This window comes from Hetaerina americana, unplaced genomic scaffold (genome assembly GCF_022747635.1).
Source record: "Hetaerina americana unplaced genomic scaffold, ioHetAmer1.1.p SCAF_1, whole genome shotgun sequence".
Lineage (NCBI taxonomy): Eukaryota > Metazoa > Arthropoda > Insecta > Odonata > Calopterygidae > Hetaerina > Hetaerina americana.
The window spans coordinates 48968646-48989802 of record NW_027286069.1 but is presented as its reverse complement, the minus strand read 5'-3'; the positions used below and the strand labels follow the sequence as shown (position 1 = coordinate 48989802).

Below are 21157 nucleotides of genomic sequence, written 5' to 3'. Positions count from 1 at the left end.
ACCGCCAGTCGGAGATATATTATGTGATTTAGCATATGCTTCTGTGATTTTTCTGTATTTATGTAATAATGTCCGAATGTGCTGATTTATGTCTAAGGGGGCTACAGGCATGTCAATCTTTTGCATATTTTGAACCGTGGACGTCATTGTTTACAATGAGAATATGTTTTTAAAGGCTTTTTTGCTATCGATTTTTGTATTTTAACCCATATAGGAAATCAATATATTTTTCTCAAATAAATTTTCATATCTAGGTTAATCCTAAACCGAGAACTAAAGACTCAAATGATAAGGCATCTTCAAAAAATATCAAGATTAATTTCAGGCCTTATTCTGCCAGTGAAGCGCAAAAAGGTTTGGTATGTATGGTTACACCTATTCTTGATTGTGTAATTACTGTCATTCTCACTCCCTAATGTTCATTAATTTATATTGTAGCATAACAAGCGATTGGAAAATGCTTCAAGGCCCAAATCAGCAAATGATATTTCTCTCAATGAAAAGCGTACTCCGAATAGGCCGTCTAAGTATGATGGCCATTATAAGGTTGGTCATGTATGCATATATCCTAAGTTAAAAAGTACAATGAATGAATTAAAATTTAAATTTTATTTATTTAAAGTGCAAGTACCTTATTGAATTTTTTAAATGTGTATTTCTTGTGTAATATACCTATTATTAATTAAAGATACATCTCATATAGGATCTTTGGGAATATAACCCTAAAAGAGTACACTTAAAAAGTTAAATCCCAAATATTCTATGTATATTTCTTTCTGGAAAGGTTTTGCGTATTAAGTGTTAGTTTATAACTCCATTTTTGACGTTTTTAATTGAATTGTCTTCGTTAATACTTTCTATGATGCACATATATTTTAGTAGATGTTAACGTATGAGTGACTTTGCTTTCAAGTATAGTAGTAGTGGTTTTTATGGAAGGCACCGACAGCTAAGGCCATTTGCACCATTAGGGATTGTTGATAAAGGAAGGATAGAGAGAAACCCAGTATAGGTATTAGCCTACTCTGGTCGAAAGGCACCTAGGGATCAGCAGTTTAACGTCCCATCTGATGGACGTTGCACTCACTCAGGGTGGTCTCCACTAAGCACCTAAAGTAGCGACTGGGTTACCACTGAAAAATGTTTGTTGTCTCCTGGATTTGAACCTATTGGGAAGCCTGTACATTAACCACTGCACCATCTCGATACCCACTTTCATCTATGTACCTGCATATACATACAGACAAGTATTTTGCTACTATGTAATACAGGTACATATTACCTGTATTCATTTATGATTATGCAATAAAAAAATAAATGTATGCATTCCTAAAGACCTATTTCATGAGACGAAGTGCATGAAGATAATTCAATGAAACCTTTTTAGCATCATTCAATTGCATGGGTCAAAAGTTGAAATTTTTAGTAAACTGAATTAGTATATACTATTAGGAGTTACCTGTGTAAATGCGGTTAAATGGTTAAGTGACCTACAAAAACATCAGCACACAAAAATCAATTTAAACTTGGACACTTAGAATCCAGTTCAAAATACTCATTAATAAAGTAAAAATGTTTTAAATTTCCTCATTTCTCATTTGTATGTTTAAAATTAAAAGCAACTAGTCAGTTCTGCAGCACGGGAACTGTAGTATTCTCATTTTGCTATTGTATGAAGAAAGATCCATTTAATTCCCAAAAAATGACTCATGTGGGGTGAAGCTTAAGGTACCCAGAGGTATTGCAGGGAATCTAACTGCAGCCCTCCATTCAGTTTCAACCCACTGGACTACCATTTCCCCCATATGCTTACATATATTTTAACTACCGATGAACAATTTTTCCTTCGGTTTTGCCATAATTTATGACTAGTTATAGACTGATTATTTAATAGGTGTTACATGAGATTAGACAGATAAAGAGAATGTGATGTAGATGGTGACAGCTTTTGTTCAGTCATACTTGAATGAGATATAGAAAGGGCATTTAGGGAAATGAAATCAAAGAAGACCTTGGGGGCTGACAAAATTCCTGCGGAACAACTTAACGGTTTAGGAAAAGGTGGGAGAAAGAGTCTTTATGGACCGATTCGCAGCATTTATGGAGTGGGGAATCTGGCTTAAGATTTTGTGAGATCAGTGTTAGTTCCTATCCCAATAAAGGGAAAGGCTATATGTGAGGACTGTAGACCAATAGTTTGATTTTGTACACAACCGAAGTGGTACTTGGGATAATCAACAAGTAGATGGAGAGCAGGGCAAATGATTGGTTAGGGAATCAGTTTGCATTCAAGAAAGGGAGAGGTACGAATGTTGCGATGGCAATTATAAGGTCAATTATAGAGCGGAAATTAGTATACAATCAAATTGTATTCACTTGTTTCATGCATTTCAAGAAGGCATTCACTTGAGTAAATTGGGTAGGATTAATGAATATATTGCAGAAATTAGGAGTAGATTGATGGGATAGGAGACTTATCCACGACCTATTCATGTCATAAACTGCTCAGGTGCGAGCAGCAGATGGATAATGGAGGGGCAGTGTTAAGGAGGGAGATAAGACAGGGTGGATATTATCACCTGTGCTTTTCAACATGTAATTGGAGTAAATGGTAAAAGAGGAATGGGAAGAACTGGAGATTCTTCTCTAGTTATGAAAATTTTAATTAGTCATTTCTATTTTCATACTACTTGATATTTTTGTTTGCCATCTTTTTGCTACAAATCGTTTTTTTCTGTGCTAGACTGGAATTTTTGACTTTTGAGTTGAAGTTAGAATTTATTTATATACCAATATTTTCAAATATAAATGAAGTTGAAGATGGTGTAGGCCAGTGGTTGGTGAACTTTTTTCTGGCATTTCTTACTCCTGTAGTAAGCTTTCCACCTTCACACAGCCTTTGCATTCCTGGAATATTCAGGGGAATTACCCAGCATTCGGTGGCTCATATCTCGCCTATTTAGTATTGTGCCCTGACCCCAGTTAATATTCAAACTAATTTAATTCATAAATACTTTGGATTTAAGTTATTGGTTTAATTTTTCATTGAGGATATTTTATACTTATGTTGGCATTTGAATTTTTCCAGGCTGTTTTTAGATCTAACAAGATGAAAAAATGCCCTGAAGCCAACGAATTGAATGCATCTGAAGGCCAAATTAAAACATCTCTCAAAACAACTGGCAGCAGTGTTATGAGAAGTGGCCAAAGAAATGAGAAGCATTTTTATAACTCTGAAGAAAGGAAAGCATTCCATAATCCTCCTAGCTATGTTTCTGATAGTCACCTTTGCAAACCTTTGGTGGGCACTGTCATTCATAATTTCCCTAGTGAATCTCATCCTGATGAGGCTGGTCTTATGAAGCAGTCCAATGGTGGAAGCCATCCATTTGACACAGCGCTTGAATTCCATGATGACAAAGGAGAAGTCCATCTTAACTCACCTAATGTCACTAAAACAGTCAAGTTGACACCCAGTTGCTTAGCAGATGGAGAAAACGGGATCTCTGAAGTAAAATCCACTCATGAACACATTGCTGTAAATGCAGGCAACTTGTCAGTCATTGAGGATAAGGGTTTGGAAATGAGTTCCTCCAAAAGTTCACGAATTGCTGGAGAATCTGTGGAAGGAATTTCTACAGCAGGAGAAAAGCTTGGTGCCATAGAAAATAATCTTATTTCACTACTTGTAGATCTGGAAAATAACATGATATCTACCGGTCAGGATGAATTGCCTGATGGATTGAAATGTTCAGGAAAGGGAAACTCTCCCACTTCTCCCATGAGTCATCATCCTTGCCTCCTGGAGGATGACTTTCCCAATTTAAATTTAGAAATTGAAAATGAAATCAAGTTGTTCAAAGTCCTTTGTGATGTCTCTCCGATGGAACTCTCGAGCAAGGAACACAAGAATGGTGGTGACCATGGTGATGTGAAAGAATGCTCTAAAATCCTATCAAACTCACCACCCCCTACTGGAAATACATTCAATTCAATAGTCAGTGATGTTATCGAAGACACAAGTGCTGAGATTGCTTCCCAAATAGAAGATGTTGACAAGATTCTCAAGTTATCAAGAGAGCATCTGCGGGAAGACATTGTAGATATATTAAGCATTCATGAAAATAATATTCAGTTCATAAATGGGTGTAAAATAAATGAAAGTACTCAAGTAATGACTGAAAGACCCTCTTGTGTGGAAGGCTCATCAGGAAGTTGGATGAAAACCAGTGAAAAAGGAGAGATTAAAGATAGCCATATCAGCTGTTCAAATTTTGGCACAAGTTCTGTTCATGATTGTAATTCATTTGATTCAGATGATTTCATTACTCCTGATGATATGAAATCACCATGCAAAACATCAGATATATCAGTTTCTAGTATTGTCTCTCACAGTGGACATAAGATACCAAATGATCATCATAAAAAAGAAGAAAATGCCTACATTCCTGGTCCAATAGAATGTTCCGGGGGCGTGCAAAATTATCAGTCTTCTGATGAAGACTCCACGTATGAAGACATACTTACTACTCTCAAGGTCCTGGAGAAGGAAGAAAGAGAGCCAGGTAATAATATAACTTTATAAATGGAATGATTCGATTATTTAATTATCATGTTCTTGTGTGGTTATGTCAGAAATTGTGGCCTTGAACATTCCTGCAAGCCTCTGCAAATGATATGTCAGAGGCTTTTCATTGTACTTAAAGATAGGTACCTGGTTTGTTCCTAATGGTGCCACCTTTGCAATGATATGCATAGTCTACAAAGTCCTCATCATTGAGTTTCCCCTTGGCTGGTCTGCAGAATACATGGATAAAATTGTTTCTAGATCTCTTGATCACTGTATGAAGATTACTTTGACTCCAGCCTCATAAGGATTTGGCTCATTTCATTCCATGATAAAATCATAAGATCAACACTTTTGACAATCACCGATTCATTTCCGTAACCCCATTGTGGTTGCTGACCATTAATTTGATGGTATTAATTAAAAAAACCCCTAAGTCAATAGACATGTAAAGAAAATCATGCCATTTGATAATGATGGGGATTCTGTTGTCCATTTTGTTGTGGCTTTTGAGGCCATCTGAGGCAAACCTCAAATTTTTTATACACTGAGATGTTGTAATAAATTATTTAGGGTTATAATTTTGGTCACTTGTTAGGGCCATTGTCAAGAAATGATTCATAAATGATTGGCTACCCTAAAAATGCAGTCTGGTTAATAGTTCAATAACTATGCACTCCTAGTCTAAATTATGCAGTGCAAAATTTTTGTTAAAAGTCTTCCAATCTATTTGCTGGATTTTAACATGAAAAAGTGCAGATAAAAATGCAAATTTTATTTAAAACATTGCTATTAAAATTCACAACCTAGAAATTCTGTTGCTGGATTAGCTTTTTAGACTCAACCGAAATAAAATGTACATCTGCAAGAAATTTGTAAATATGTTACTTACATCATTATTTGCAATTTAAGTTTTTTTCTTATTTCAATGAATTTTGAATAGTTCTGCTCCAATTCTTTTATTTGACGACTAGCTAGCACTTTCTCTAATGCTTCTGTTTCCTGCCTTATTCTTTCTATAGTATTGCTGTCATCAAGACCTCCTCCAACAGGGTCTGAATTCCAGCATACACCAAGAGTTAAACTGAAGTAAGAAAATAATTTTTTATGCCAAAAAAGAGAAATGTTATGCTCATGCTGTATCTCAAAACTAACATTTTTTTAGGGAACTTCTCTCTTATCTGGATAATGTGGAACAGTCTTGCAGTTCCCCCCTTAAATCCGTCGAAGAGGACATAGAAACTTCAAATTCTGAAGAGTATGTAAATTTTATTTTATGCTTTTTGTGCAAACTGCTCATAAATGTGCTAAAAATGTGTTACACTGTGTATGAATATGATGGGGCTATGTCTTAGTTAATGGTTTCCGGCGTGACTTTATGGAATCGATTCATCTTGGAAATGAAAAATAATAACTTTGTGATTTGTGATGGGTGCAGATATTTACCTGGACCATTTTGAAAAGAATCTGTTCTCCTCTGGTAATTCTCTGATTAAAAATGTATTGTGTTGGCACCAATACGTGGACGATGTCTTTTGCGTGTGGGTAGGTTCCAAAAGGCAACTTGAAATTTTCCTTTCTTTTCTAAATTCATTAAATCACAATTTGGTATTTACATGCGAAATAGAAGATAACAACTCCCTCAATTTCCTTGATTTAAATGTTTCAAAAATGAACAACCACCTAGAGTTCTCCATCTTTCGGAAAGATTCTTATTCGGACCAAGTGATTCACTTTGACTCAAGGCACTGTTTTTCTCAAAAGTTAGCCGCCTTTCACTCCATGATTCACAGGTTAGTGCACGTTCCCATGTCTCAAAATAATTTCGAAAAAGAATTAGCTACATTAAAAACAATAGCTAGAAACAATGGTTATAAGGAGAAGCTCATTAATAATTTGTATTTTAAAAAACTTAATCAACTGGCAGTCAGAGACATTTACAAATCCCAACCGCTACAAGATTCTACTGCCAAATGGCGTAGAATCCTATGTCTAGATCGCATTACTAGGAGAATTTGCAAAAAACTACCGAAAGTTTTGATATCAAAGTTTAATGAATCATTTCTTAACATCCTTACTCAACGTCCCTGCAACGTTTCATCATTTCTCTTCTCCTTGGGAAAGTTTCTTCTTTTTATGTCCAAACTATTTTGCCCATTTTTGTCCAAAACTCTTCTGAGGTAGATAAACTGTTCCACGCGCTCTTGTTTCTGAATTCCCAATATAATGTTTAATTTAGCTTTTGTCTTTCCCGAAAACCATATAACTTTTGTTTTGCTTGCTATCCTATGTTTAAGAAAAGATATCCAAGTAAAAAAAAACATGTTTTCTTTTCAGTTTTTCTATGATGTCAATGCAAAGCAAGATGAGATCTGACAAATTTATTGAGCATTCAGATCCCAGTGATCTAATATCATGCAATCAAATTCAAGGGATGAGGCTGCAAGAACAAGCAAAAGGATTGGCGCTGCTAAAGAAGGAACTTGAGAAAACAAGGGAAAAATCTGTCAGAGAGAAGGAGAAGTTAAAAAAGAAGTTGGAGGAAGAACATGCCAAAATTGTGTCAAGACATCAAGGGTTCATTGAAAAAGTTAGTAAAGGCCCGTGGAAATATGTACACCTTGAATTACTTAATAGTACCTAATATATGCATGGACTAAGTATTCTAATTTATATTTCTTTCTTCTTTTCTGTTGTAATTTATTGGAATAATTTGCACAAGTTTGTTAGCATAAGTTTTATTGTTTTAATTCATTCAAAGAGTTCAGTTTCAAAACCTTTATTATTTCATTTTTTTATTATTGTTTCATATTTATATTTCAGTAGGTAAAATTGATTCATTTTCCATTCATTTATAGCTTTTGGCAGAGAAGAAAGCTATCAATGAAAAATGCGAGGCCCTCATTGTGAAGCTTCAGAGAACTGAGGAAAGTCACAAAGCCACCATATTTTCGATGGAAGAGCATCATGCTATTGAATTGCGCAATGAGCATGAACGTGCTCGACTAGAGCTGAGAGCAACTCGAGATCGCTGGATTCGTGAAAAAACACAAAAAATTCAGGTTGGTAATTCGTGCAAATATTTGAAACTGCTTTTTTAAAATTTCTTCAAGAATCATCTTCCTCAGAGAAGGTAAGGATTATGAACATTTTTAAGGTTTATTTTTTTGACTCCTCTGACAAAAATGTTCTAGTTTTCCAACAGACATTGTATATTGCATGCATAATTATGATAAATGGCAATGCAATGCCTTTTGATAGGTCTCTACAGGGGTTTTAAAACATTCAAATTAATTTTATTACTAAACAGATACTCTTTTACCCCTTTTTTGAATGAACAAATTGGTGCAGACTGCAACTGCTAAAGGAGCTGAGGGGGAAGTGAAAAGGTTGGTTTCTGAGCAAGTCTATCAAATTGAAGCTTTATGGAAAGCAAGATTAGATGAGCTGAGGGGTCGATTAGAACGAGAAGCTGAAGAAGGAATGGCCAAAGAAAGAGAAGTGGCCAGAAAGAGGTAGGTTAATTGGACCACTCCATTCCTGTGATCACATGTGACTGCCTAAATGGCAAAGCTTGAGATAATTATTTCATTAATTACTCTGGAACATATTATGATTATCTTCTGGTTCTGAACTAATTCCAAAGATGTTTAAACTCAGTGTCCACCAAAACTTAGGAGATAAAAAGTGGGTTGTGAGATGCATAATACAGCCCCTATTTCTTCTTTCATGTTTCCTCATTCCTTCATTTCATATATCCATTTCATCCAGGCTACCACATATTACACCTTCATTTTCTTTTACATTCCATTTCCTTGTGCATCCTTCCTTTCTTATCCACTTGAATTTGATGCTACTCTATAGGTGCTCTAAATAATAACCTGAATTGCATTCACTCCCAGTAAATGGTGATTTTGATTATGCTGTCCATAAATTTGCAGTGCTAAACCACTGTATATCTAACTAAAATCCCTCTGAATTCCCCTTTAATTTTTGACAAATACCTGTGTCTACAGTTGTGTTAAAACAAAGTGTTAGTTATAACTAATCCATTTTTTTCTACAAAACTCAATTGTTTCTCCTTATAGTCATTCGTAGTACCTAAACTGAGCTCCTATTCCTCACTCATCTCTCCCTACTCCTACCATCCCATTCTAATCCACCATTGCTATAAAGTTTTTTTTTTCACAGGCATTCGCTTTGTCTAGTTGATCATATACACTCCAATTATTCTTCCAAATGATTACTTTTTGGCATGCAGGCATAAATAAGAACTAAGTTTGTTGGTTCTTCAGCTTTTAGTATAATAATAATATTCTTTCACTCACCTTTTCTTATGTTTACTCTTCCCCCCTTTTCTTTCAATACTACTGCAACCCATCAGTGGCTCTCTTTTACTCTACTGTATATTACCGAGTAACTATCGCTCCAATAATTCCTTTCATTTTTTTTCATTAGATTGGAAGAACGGATGGAGGAAATGGAGAGGTTTCATCAAGAAGAAAGGCGAAAATTTCTTGCTGAAGAGTGTATGTTGCGTGGTAGAGCAGAAGAGGCAGAGAGAAGGATACGAGAAGTTGAAGAGGAGGCACGCAAGCGAAGGGCTGAAGATATAAGTGCTGAAAGAGCTCGTGCACAAGCTAACCTCGAAAAAGCCACGGATGAAATTGAGCAGAATTATCAAGTGGGTTCTTAGTGATTCTCTTTCAGGCTACTGAAAAAAATCCAATTATTTCTAATATGATGTACCTCAGTGTATACCCTACAAGTTGGAAATCTAGTCATTAATATTTTTTCTTCAGCCCTGAAATTTGAGAGCATAAATTAATTCAAAACCAGTCAAGTTACTATCTTAACGCTGTATGAAATATTCACAGTCAGTGATGAATTGTGGTGAACATTTGTCCAGCCATAGGAGTGTAATATCCCCATTTTTTATTGTTAAGGCCATAGCAACTCAACCACTCATATTGATAGTTCTACCCCCAGGATTTTTATAAAGGGAAGCAGTAAAATAAACTAAAATCTGTTTTTTTTCAGGATTAATATAAAGCATACAATGAAATTTAGTTGAAAATCTAAAAGAATAATAGATTTTATTTTTATCTATTGGGCTTTCAAGTCATAAGTCTGCAACTAATACTTTGACAGCTACTATGTGTAAATATGCTTTAAATTAGTCTTCTCATAATATTATATTTCAAACCATTATTTATCGATTTAGATTCATTCATTCATATAATTGAAATTTCTTTTATTTAAAAAATCTTTCCAAAATAGTTTCTTCCATGAAAATTCAAACTATGCACCTAGAAATAAATCCATAAGCATACAGTTCCAAGGAAATGAGAACGATTCCTTTTTTCCCCTGCTTTTAATTAGGATTGCCTTGTTTCCAAATTACAGATTTTGCTAAGTAAGGAAAGATCTCAGAGGGAAATGGCAGCTGAAGCAGCAAGGAAGGAGGAAAGGGAACTGATGGAGTTGGAGCAAAGAAAGAGAGAATCCAAGCTTAAGGAGCAATTTCGATTAGAGAGAGACCGAGGGATTGAAAAAGCCGTTCTCCATCTAACAAGGCAAGCAGAGAAGACACAACAGGAGATGGAAGCCAAGACAGAAATGACGCTCAGGTTTGCATAATTTTTTGTTAATAATGAAATAAATTAATTACATGCTTAGAATTACCATTGTTAATTGTACTCCTGCATGCTAAGTTTGGAATATTATTTCTAGTAGGTAGCCATTGCTTTTTGTATGATTGTTAATTAAAACTATGAATAAAAATGGCCTTATCTTTAGTTATTTTCCAGATTTTAGAATTGTCCCATCAGAACTATCTGTGTAGAAAATAATTTCAGAGTAATTAAACCAAATTAAATCCTTTTTAAGTGAGTTGTTTGAGTGTACATGATAATATTGATCGATCTTAGACAAACTGGTGCAGTCTTCACAAGTTTATCAAGGATTATAATCTGGGTTTCTTCACAGTGCAATGAGAAATAGTGGAAATTATTATTAGTATATCTAAATATTATTTCTCATGATGGGCAAAAGTCTGAAGTGGAGTTGGTTGACTGAAATACTCAGCTGCAATTGTATAATCAGATGTCTGTAATTGAAATTAAGCAACCAAATAGAATCATACACCCTTTAAAAAATAAACATCTTTGCATGCCTTTTCTTTATGCCACTCTTATAAGCATACCATGAATTATTTCTAATGAGGTCACTTTAGTTTCACAGCTCTTTGTGTTGACCATAATTCAATTTTCTCTTCCTTGTTGTAAAAATGTTCTTTGAGAGTTTCCCTTTGGGAATGTATGATCATGTCATTCCTTAACCCTTTTTTTTGTAAAGATTGCAATTTCCCACAAATTTCTTGGCATCAAATCTGTTGATTTTCTCTTTATAATATCAAAAAGAATATTGCTAGCACTGAGTGCACATCACCAAAAGGCAATCAACTTTAAAAATTTCAGGTTTTCAAATTCAACACCTTTGTTTTATTTTAAGCAAAAATACTCTTCTGAAGGAAATTTACGTGTTGAAATCCACTGTGAAAGAGTTAAATGCATATATCTCATAGAACCTATAAGATAGCATCCCATAAGTAATAAGTTTAAGTCTACCTTCACCACCATCATGATATTTCTTCAATCCAATGATTACTAATTTCCTTCATTATATCTTTCCACTTTCTCACCTTGTGGCAACTCTGAACTTCTTCCCTTTTAATTTTGTTTCATTCATTTTTTCTGTCAATATGCTCTCTGAGGCTGCATTGTATATGTTTTACTTCAAATCCATATCTACTTCTATTTTGTGGGTTCTTCACTGTTTATGATCATCATTGGCAGTCTAACGTTTAAGGTAGGTTTTGAATGGACACAACAGACTGAGCAGCACTTTATTTCTAAGCCCCACTTAGTTAGGCACAATCTGATACATTGTATTACTATAACCCATTCTTCATATTCCTAATACTTTTTGCTTCCCTTCATTCTGTTCTGCATCCCTATCATTTTTTTCCCCCTGCATTACCTGCCTAATGCTCTCCTCTCTATCACAGTCATCAATATTCCATCCCCAATTAAAAGTCTCTGTCATCCACCTTTCTTGTCTCCTTTGGATATTTCCCAACATTCCTATCTCCCCCCCTTACCTAACCTAGAACTTCCTTGTTTATGTCCTTCTCTGTAGATTTTACTTTTTCCATCTTTCTCCACCACTACACCTCAGCCATATCTCAAAAGCTTCCAATCTATGCCTATCACCTTGCATCAATGACCAAGTTTCCACGTCACGCAGGATCATTCTCCATATCAAAGTTTTCACTAGCATTTTCATAACTAGCACGTACAGTATCTGTACTTATTTTGTTATATTGTCACTTCGTAATGTGTTTGTCCACTTGGCATTGATAACTCATTACTAATTACACATTTTGAAAGCTGCCAATTTTATTTGTTCCAGTGCATAATTACTCATATTTTTGTGCATATAGTACCTTACATCAGGCCAATGTGTGCATGTAATGTTTCATTGTTTTCAGACTCAATTTCTTTTAGCACTTGTTAGTTGTCTCTTCAGCTTGTAACTATGCTGATAGTAGTCTCTGCAGCTTCAACGATGTAACATTAATGCTGATACTTCATAAATACTCATTACTGCGGCTGTTGTGCCTTGCCTATCCCATGTCATGTGCTATTTCTTAGACACTAAAGGATTTACAAGTTCCAATTTTTTCTCCTTTTAACACAGTATAGTTTTTGCCTTCAGGTTTTTCCTTTTTCATGTTAGGATTGTGGTGAATCATGTATTCTGGAATCATCACTCTCTAAAGTATTTTCACCTAATAGTATACCATGGAAGCTCAACATAAAAATTAAATTATAAATAATATGGGACCCACTATATTTTGTTCCATTAGGCGTATGAGAGAACGTTGTGATGAACAAGTACAAATTGCAGAAACTGAGGCAGAGAAGGAGAGGAAACAGTGTGCAGAGATTCGTTCACAGTTTGCTGCTCTAATGGAAGAAAATTCTTCGCTAAAAACATCTGTGTCAAGACTAGAGAAAGAACTTGAGACTGGTCATAAGGTACCTTTCCCCACAAGCCATAATTCTGATTTAATATACATTTCCATCATTTTGATGCAATAAATATTTGAAAAGGTTATGGTAGTCTGTACTATATTAAGTCTGCAAACTAGAGAGCATTTTCAGAATCGTATTCTTAAAACCAGTTTCAGTATGCTCTTGTATCCTTGAAAATTGTCCTTGCGGTGTATACTTTCAAAAGCATTCACAGTATCCTTGCTGGAAATCTTTTTAAGACAAGTGTGAGAAAAGAAAAAATCAGGCAGTAATGACACTTTCTAAAATCAATGTTGATGCTGCCTAATGCTTTTATATATCCACCACCCTCTTGTCATAAACATCTGGCTTCGAGCTCCTCAATTTTCTTATTTTTATTGCACCAACCTTTGATATCATGGCAGAGTGATGCATCAGTGCCGTGGTAAAAATGAGTGAGAATTATTTCATTGGGAAAATTAATTGCTGTTACTCTTGTAGGATGGTATACAAGTAAATGAAGTTTTTATATTACATCAAACACCTCTTTTTTGTTTGCTAACTATTTGCTCTATATAATTACTTATGTCATTTTTATGTGCACTGAAGTGTTCTAAATGGGTGTATATTATTAATATGGAGAGCAAATAATGATTGCCTCTCAAGTAACTCCGTTTAACTTGATTTATTAGTAATTAGCTTCTTTTTCTTCTATAATTTTGCTCACAGTTAACCACACATTTGTATGAGGAAAGAAGTAAGGTAAGGGAATTAGTGGTGGAGGAATGGTCTGCTCGTGTTGCTGCCCTTAGAGAAGAGGTTGGCATATTAAAAGCTCAAGTGGTTGGTGAAAAGGAACGCAGAGAAATGGAACTGGCTCAGGTTCAAAAGGAGAGAGAGCATGAATTAGTCCAGGTCCAAAAAAGGTTTGCCATTACGTATGACATTATTTATAAGTCTAATCTGATCCATTCAATCAATTTCATGTCAAAAGTTATCTCATTATCCCTATTGCTCCATTGTGTCACATCTATTCAAAAATTTTTCTTCTATTTTACTTAATATAGTTTCTCAAGTATTGAATTAGGATAAAATAGTGGAACTGGTTTTTACAGTCAGTAGTTAGTGAAGAGATTTCTTTCCAGCCACATCCATGTTAACTTATATTGTTATTCGATGTAGGCCACTTAAAAAATCAATGCTAGGGAAACTTTTAGTTTCCACCATATCAGAACAATTAGGGTGTGGTTACAATAGAGGGGTTTTGTAAAATTCTGTGGCCAGACTTATAGATATTTTTGCTTAATTGGTATTTGTTCCATATTCCTGTAGGCTATTTAAAACATCAGCAATACGAGAAAGTTAAGTTTATGGTGGAAGGTCACCTATTATGAACTGCTAAAGTTCATCTTTCTTAGTTCATTTACTTTGACAATTTATGAAAGATAATTTTTAATGGCATCTCATGAGCATGTCGCACTGCTTAAAAGTTATTTTCTCATGGATTTTCTGTTATGCTTTGCAAAAGTTAGAGAAAGAGAATGCACCCCAAAAAATGGAGGGAGAACTGAGAGCTGGCCTACCAAAGGAATTAAGGAATACATCTCATGGGTCTCATCTGCCATTTTTCTCTCAGAATGTGATAAAATTTCATTGTTTCCACTGAATTGTGTTGTAATATGTCCACACTGAAATTTATTTAAAAAAATCAAAAATACAGGGTGCGGTGACAACTTTCTTTTTTCAAATGCTATCAAAAAAGGAAGTTATGTTGCTGCACCCTGTATATGTATTTGACAGATATGGCCAAACGTTTTAACTTACCAAAAAGCATGGCGTTGAATTAAAATGCAATTTAAAAAAATCATTTGAAAAGTTGAGTTGAAAGCCATTGAATTTTTTCATCAGCTTGCAGGTGATTTTTTGATGTTCGGCTATAGAGGTTAGCTTATAAATAAGCATATGTGGTGAATAATTGGTCATGGTTAATGCGTATTGGCACTTGGAGGGCATAACGTAGGTAGGATAGGATAATTAGGATAACCTGAAAAAGATTATGAAATTTCATGAAGATACTATGGCCTAGGAATTGGCTGTTCCAAGCCAACAGGCTGCCATTGATAATACTAATTTAATTGGTCATTAAGTAGGCATCAAATAGACCTCTTCAAACAAAACTCATAGGACGTGTAATTAATCATCATCACATCAGAATGTAATGTAAAATAGCTCATCAGGGGTACAACAAAAAGCAGTGCATCAGGTATATAAAACATCAGCAAATCATATCCATTTTTCTATGAATGAAAATTTCATTCAGTGAGTACAGAGCTTTTGAGGTTAGCCATGAATACAATGTTTCTTTAAATTTGGCAGATTTAGTTTTTCTAACATTTTGTGGCAGTTGATTAAATAATATTATGCCAAAGTTATTCAAATAATGCTGTGATTTGATTACATGTTATTTATGATTATATTTGTTACACATGGAGAGTTGATTTTTTATTCTGTTGTTATAATCATGTTCTTCACATCTTGCGGGAAACAGATGTAAATTATCTTTTACATAAATCAATATTTTATGGATATACTTGCTGTTCACAGTCAGAATGTTCATACTTATAAATATTAGTCTAGTGTTCCATTGTGGAAGATTGAGTATTTATCCTGATGATCCCAAACTAAAGAATAGGGCATTGGAAGAGGAGGGTAAATCTAAATAATCCTATGGGACTAGTGAAATGAATTATTCCTATTAGGGTGTAACATAAATATCAAAATCGAATGTAAGATTGCACAAATGACCCAGGTGTAAGATTGGGCACAACATAAAACCATGAAATGCCAAATCTAGGTTTAAAAATTGAAAGAGTAATGAAGACTATCTGGTTATGGAAAAGTTTTAGGACAATGGGCAAAGGTTGGCCTTTCAAATTATATAAATGGAGATTAAGAAGATTAAATGTCAAGGGGATTACTCAGAGGTCGGAAGCATTATATAAAACAGAATATATAGGTACTGACAGAAGGGAAAGGGAACCCAGAAAGATGGAAAGTATTTAAAAGGCAGCCACAGGTCACACAGGAAGTATGGACTAACTCTTTTTTCAGTAATTTACCATCTTTTATTTTATCTACAGCCATTTACTTTACCTCGTTGCATGTATCTTATGGAGGAAAGGAGAGTATTTAAAAACACAATGCCTAGAATGTCAGACAAAGTTGACAGTTATATTATTAGCATTTTGTTTATAGCCATTGAATAATCTCTAAAGTTGTATGTAATTAAGCCATTGGTAACTTATCAAATAGGAGCATCCCTGAGAACAGTTTTTGTTCCATATTAGGTCTTGTTTTATCCTTTTCAAATTCTTCTATTGCTTCCACTGGCACTCCCTGGCCCTGATCTGCGGGAACAATGTACATATTTCGATACGTTGTAATGTGATTGCAATTTGTGAAAGATCATGCACCGCTCCATTTGTGTCCTGCACTACTTTCATTCAAATTAGAGTTGATTTAGTAACTGGCTGGTTACCATTGATTTTGATGACAGAAAACAAAACTATGATGCTTTCAATTCATCAAGTTCTTAAACTCTCTTGGTGCCTCATGAATTAAATGGATTCATAACAAGAAACTAAAATATCTACCGTGTGTGTGGTTTATATGATGCAAGACAATCAGCCAAAGTCAAGAAATATATCTTAGTGGTTTTTTTTTCCAAATATTATCTATACCTTTGCTTGTTGGAATTACCACACTTATAATTTCCATTGACTTACTAAAGTCCAGCAAAGGAAAAGCACCAATTGAGTATTTATCTGTATTGTTTCTATAAAATTATATTTAACATGTATTTGTTTTGGCTCAATGATTTAATGTATATATTTTGTGAAACAAGTTATGCATCTATTCAGAGAGTTATGGAGTAATTATCATTCACAGGGTTCATCAAGAATGAAAAACATAGATTATTTCTATAACCCAAATTGGCATTGGCATCATTTGTGAGATATTGAGGACCTATTTAATGTGTGTATGTTAGTGGTTTTTGAATAATTGAAGCAGACTTCTATACAATTCCCAGATGATTTCTCACTGTCACAAAATATGGCTAATTGTAAAAATAGGTCCTATATATTCTACTTGAAGTTCTTGCAATGTGATGGAGATATGGTGGAACTGTTACAGCTTTTTAAATGGAGTTCTAGATTTGAAATATTTTTCGAGAACCTTTGAAACCTCTAAGGGTATGCTGAAAATTTCAATTTAAATGTACAAAAACACCTCCATGGTTGTAGTGAAATCTTTACCATCCCAATTTTTGATCTTAAAGAGCATCTTGAAATTTTGGACACGATCTATCTTCAAGAAACCTTCAAATTGCTGGAGAGGTTCCTGTATCATAGTTATTTTTCACATTTCTACCCTGAAATTTTTGAAGTATTTTGAATTTTCATTTCTTTGCATTTGTTTTTTGCTAAACTATTTTTGACATTTTGTTTTTGAATATCAGGGTGGAGATAGCTATTGCCAAAAAAGAAGAAACAGTCAACCAAGTGAAATCAATGTATGAGGCTGCTTTAAAGAAATGTTCACAACTTCAAGAGCTCCTTGATAAGCAAAGGAAGGATTTACTTTTAAAATAATTATTGATAAATGAATAATATATTTTTAATTAATCTATTTTTGAAATCCCATATATTTATAAGCTTTCATATTTTGGGGAAAAAGCTATAATATTAAGAATACCTTATGCTAATGCATGACTGTGTAGTAATAGCCATTTTATATTCATAGCATTTGGCTAGTTATATAGCCTTACCTACTGTATTTACTTTTATTATGAAATATTAATAATTTGGTGAAAAATTAAAAGCTTTTCCTTCGTTGTTTAATCAGCTATCTATTTACTGAAATGGTAGTATTACTAACCTCAGTATTATTACTTTTAGAGTAAGTGTGTAAGCCAAAGAGATAGCATTATTATTAATAATAATTATTTATGATAATTAATGAGTAATTTCCTGCTTAACAAGTCTGCTATCTTTTAAAACTTTACTGTTTGTCTATAAATAGTTTATAACTACTACTCAACTACTGGCCAAGTTTTTGAATTTAAAGTTAATAGGTTATTTTTATTGTAGTTAATTCCATTCATGACTATAGGGTCGTACAGTATTATTTGTTGTAAAATACATAATATTGAGCAAATAAATCATTGATGGTATTTCTTATTAAAGTTGTGTAATTCTTAAGAAGATCAAATTAATGCTTAGTTTTTCTTATGAAACTATACCGAAGGATTTCAAAATTTTCATGGCACTGTAGTTCCTTGTAGTCACGTAGATGGCAAATTTTTAATTCACCAATGTTCTGATTTTAATTCTTTGATTTAATGAAAATTATGAAATATGTTCTATAAAAATGCATGGTAGCCAAAGTATAGCAACAATTGGCAATGCCTTTAATGTGCCATTATGTCATGTTAGCTCTATATTTTCATATGATGACGGGCCTGCCCATTTCCATAATAAGCATCAATGGCATAACCCTCAGTCGAATTCATTTCTGTGCGTTTAAATTGATATTGTACAAGTTAATTTGAAAGATAGGCAGATCTAGTGTTTTGTTTATCTGGATACATGAAAATAGCCTGCCATGGGCCTCAAGAGTGACAGTTAATACTGTAAATAATTTGTAAATACTGTAAGTAATTTATACTATAAAAGCCCGAAATTAAGAGGTAAAAGAGACCTTGGAAGACTTAGGCTCTAGGAATGATTTTGTCTTAGAATGATCCCTAGTAAAGGGGATTTAATTGAGCGTGTCTCATTTATGGATAATGTGATAGCCTACTGAATAGAGCTTTCAAATAATGCCTAAGTTGAAATTTTAGTAATGCCTCTGAACACCCTCACCTTGCACACAAGCTGGGCTGATATTTGGTTACCAAGGGCTCATTTCTCAAGGTTACTAGTCATTTATATAATAATAATTGTTCATTTGCCTTAAGGTTGAAGCATGTAATTCATCATGCTACAGGACTCGTCAAAATAATAACACCTGAGAATAGCATTGAACAGGTAAACATAATATCATCAGCCATTTTATGTACAAACATTACAAATTATCACTATCCATTAACTCCTGGATTAGATGGAAAAGGAATGGAAAAAAACCTGTATGAATTTCCTTAGTTTGCGTTTGGAAGGTGACATCTTGGGAATTTTTTTTGAGTCCTTCACTTGATTTGTTAAAATTAATCATTCTGGGATCTTGTCTCATAAGCAAACACGCTCAAGTTTTTTTTACATTTTATAATGAAAAATTGTTTATATATGAAGTAAGCTTACAAAGATACATATACAAGGCACATGTAAGTTATTGATTTTTTAAACAGAGGGTGTGCTTACAGGTATGCCTGTGTATTTATACATTGGTAATTAGTCGTATGTGCATTTTTTTAAATTCAAAAATAGTATCTGACTGGGTAAAAGTACCCCAACCCAGGATACTGTTTATAATTTGAGAGTAGAATTTTTCATAATATGTCAAGTGAAATCCACACCTCCATAGATACTTTGGCCTTAATAGTCCTTAGATAGTAATGATTTGAGTTGAGTCAATTAGCCTGGATTCTTTTGAGTTACATCCACATAAGTTGATTATTAACAGCAAATCCTTGAAATTTAGTGGAGCATATCTGTGGGATCTGTTTCCTGCAAAGGTTAACATGGAAGTTTATGTTTCTTTATTTTTATTAGCCAAGGGCATAAGCCGGAATTTTACTGCATAATATTTAATTAGTTGTCTTGCCACCAAGTAAGTAATAACGGAACTGCTGCATGTCATGAAGTCTGCTACTGAAGAGGCTGTGAGAATATCATTTCATCTGCATATAAATTGGGACTGGAGCCATGTATAGCCATGGAGCCAGCGCTTTCCAACATATAATGAATTTACAAAAGAAAAAGCACTTGTCGAAAACATAACCCTTAGGAAAACCTAGTGATAGGTACAACTATAATTGTTGAGAATGGAGTCAAATATCCATCTCTTCAAAATCACAGTTTGAAGTGATTGATATTTTCCCCATTTTTTAAAATTTTAACCAATTATGTGTAGTTCTTCATGTAAGACTCGATCCAGTGACCTCCGATGCCAATACTTCTTTGACAATTATAACATTATTTATTCAAGGCTTTGGATAAATTAAAACTAAATCCCTAATATTCCTTTTTGATCAAGTGCGACTAAAATGTGGTCGGTCACTTGGAATATAGCTGTGGAGGTTGGCCTAGCTTTTCTGAAGTAATATTGTTGTTTACAAGTCCTCTGAATACAGTCCTAATGATAACATAAAACTTTCAAATTTGCATACTGTGTAATGTAGGCAAGTAACTGCATCAAAGTTGCATAATTTATGATCATCAGCAGATTCTTGAAAATTACATAGACTTAAATGCTGCCATGTAGCTTTGAGGAATGGGACCCAGATCTTCATTAGAAATTATAGGCTGCTCAGAGAAAGGAACAACTCCCCTGGAACCTTGAATGCACTAGATGCAGGAATATTAGTGTTAAAAGCACGTACCTTGACCAGGACTGAAACCCAGATCCTATTGATTTCCAGCTGACTGTGTAAATCAGTTATGTTACTGAGGCATCCTCTTACATTGTGAATTTCTAGGGACTTTAAAGGAAAAAGATGTTATGACAAATTACGGTACACACAATGTCACTGGTAATTATTGTCATGCACACTGCACGTCCATGGGTCTAAGGCCATTGTTCAACCACAAAGGTGTTTTTCTTTGATAGATTCAAAGAATTGCAGGAGATGCCTTGGCAGTTACTTTATCTGAATCATCCACTATTGTACATCGAAATGCAGTGCAAATCATTTCCCTTGACTGGGACTCAATCCTAGACCTTTTTTTTTTATTGTAAAAACAAAACTGTAAAAATAACCTTGTTCTATTCATTTGCACTAAACCTATATGTCTCCACCTGGATTTCAATTTTTCCATGACATCTTTAGGTGTGCCATGAACATCCATTTTTTATGGTTCATTAAAGGTTAAAATATTTAACTACATGATAACCTATTTAATAAAGAAAAATGGATTGGCATCGCTGAAAAACGGTATGGTATTCAGTCATAACTAGGGGGTCAATGCTCTTAATTAATAAATTTACTTTGTATTGAATATGATTCTCCATAAAAATATTTTAAACTTTCTTGTCTGAAGAAATTAAGAAATTCTGCATTCATTTCTCTTTATTATTGTATACTGCATTACTAGTACCCTATCAACTTGAAATCATCAGTGTAACTTCTAAGCCATATGTAAATACTCACATATCCCTACCTTTTTATCACATTGCAATAGTATATATGTACACGGATTATCCCAAAAATTGATCATGCAGAAAGAATTCTCAGGGATGAGAATAATTGAGAAAGAGATAAATATTTTCTTTGATTTGAGTGTTTCTTACACCC

At 34.0% G+C, this 21157-nt stretch overlaps 1 protein-coding gene across 1 annotated transcript; it reads left to right on the top strand.

Moving 5' to 3' along the window:
* Positions 1 to 68: 68 nt before the first annotated feature.
* On the top strand, positions 69 to 17492 carry dila (centrosomal protein dilatory). Its single transcript, XM_071584693.1, has 14 exons — positions 69 to 107; positions 255 to 359; positions 439 to 546; positions 3089 to 4565; positions 5590 to 5656; positions 5733 to 5825; positions 6905 to 7157; positions 7426 to 7629; positions 7919 to 8082; positions 9026 to 9251; positions 9974 to 10197; positions 12498 to 12669; positions 13375 to 13571; positions 17165 to 17492. Exons 1-14 carry the CDS (start codon positions 69 to 71, stop codon positions 17295 to 17297), a joined length of 3462 nt encoding a protein of 1153 aa, XP_071440794.1. The 3' UTR covers positions 17298 to 17492.
* The last annotated feature ends 3665 nt before the right edge of the window (positions 17493 to 21157 follow it).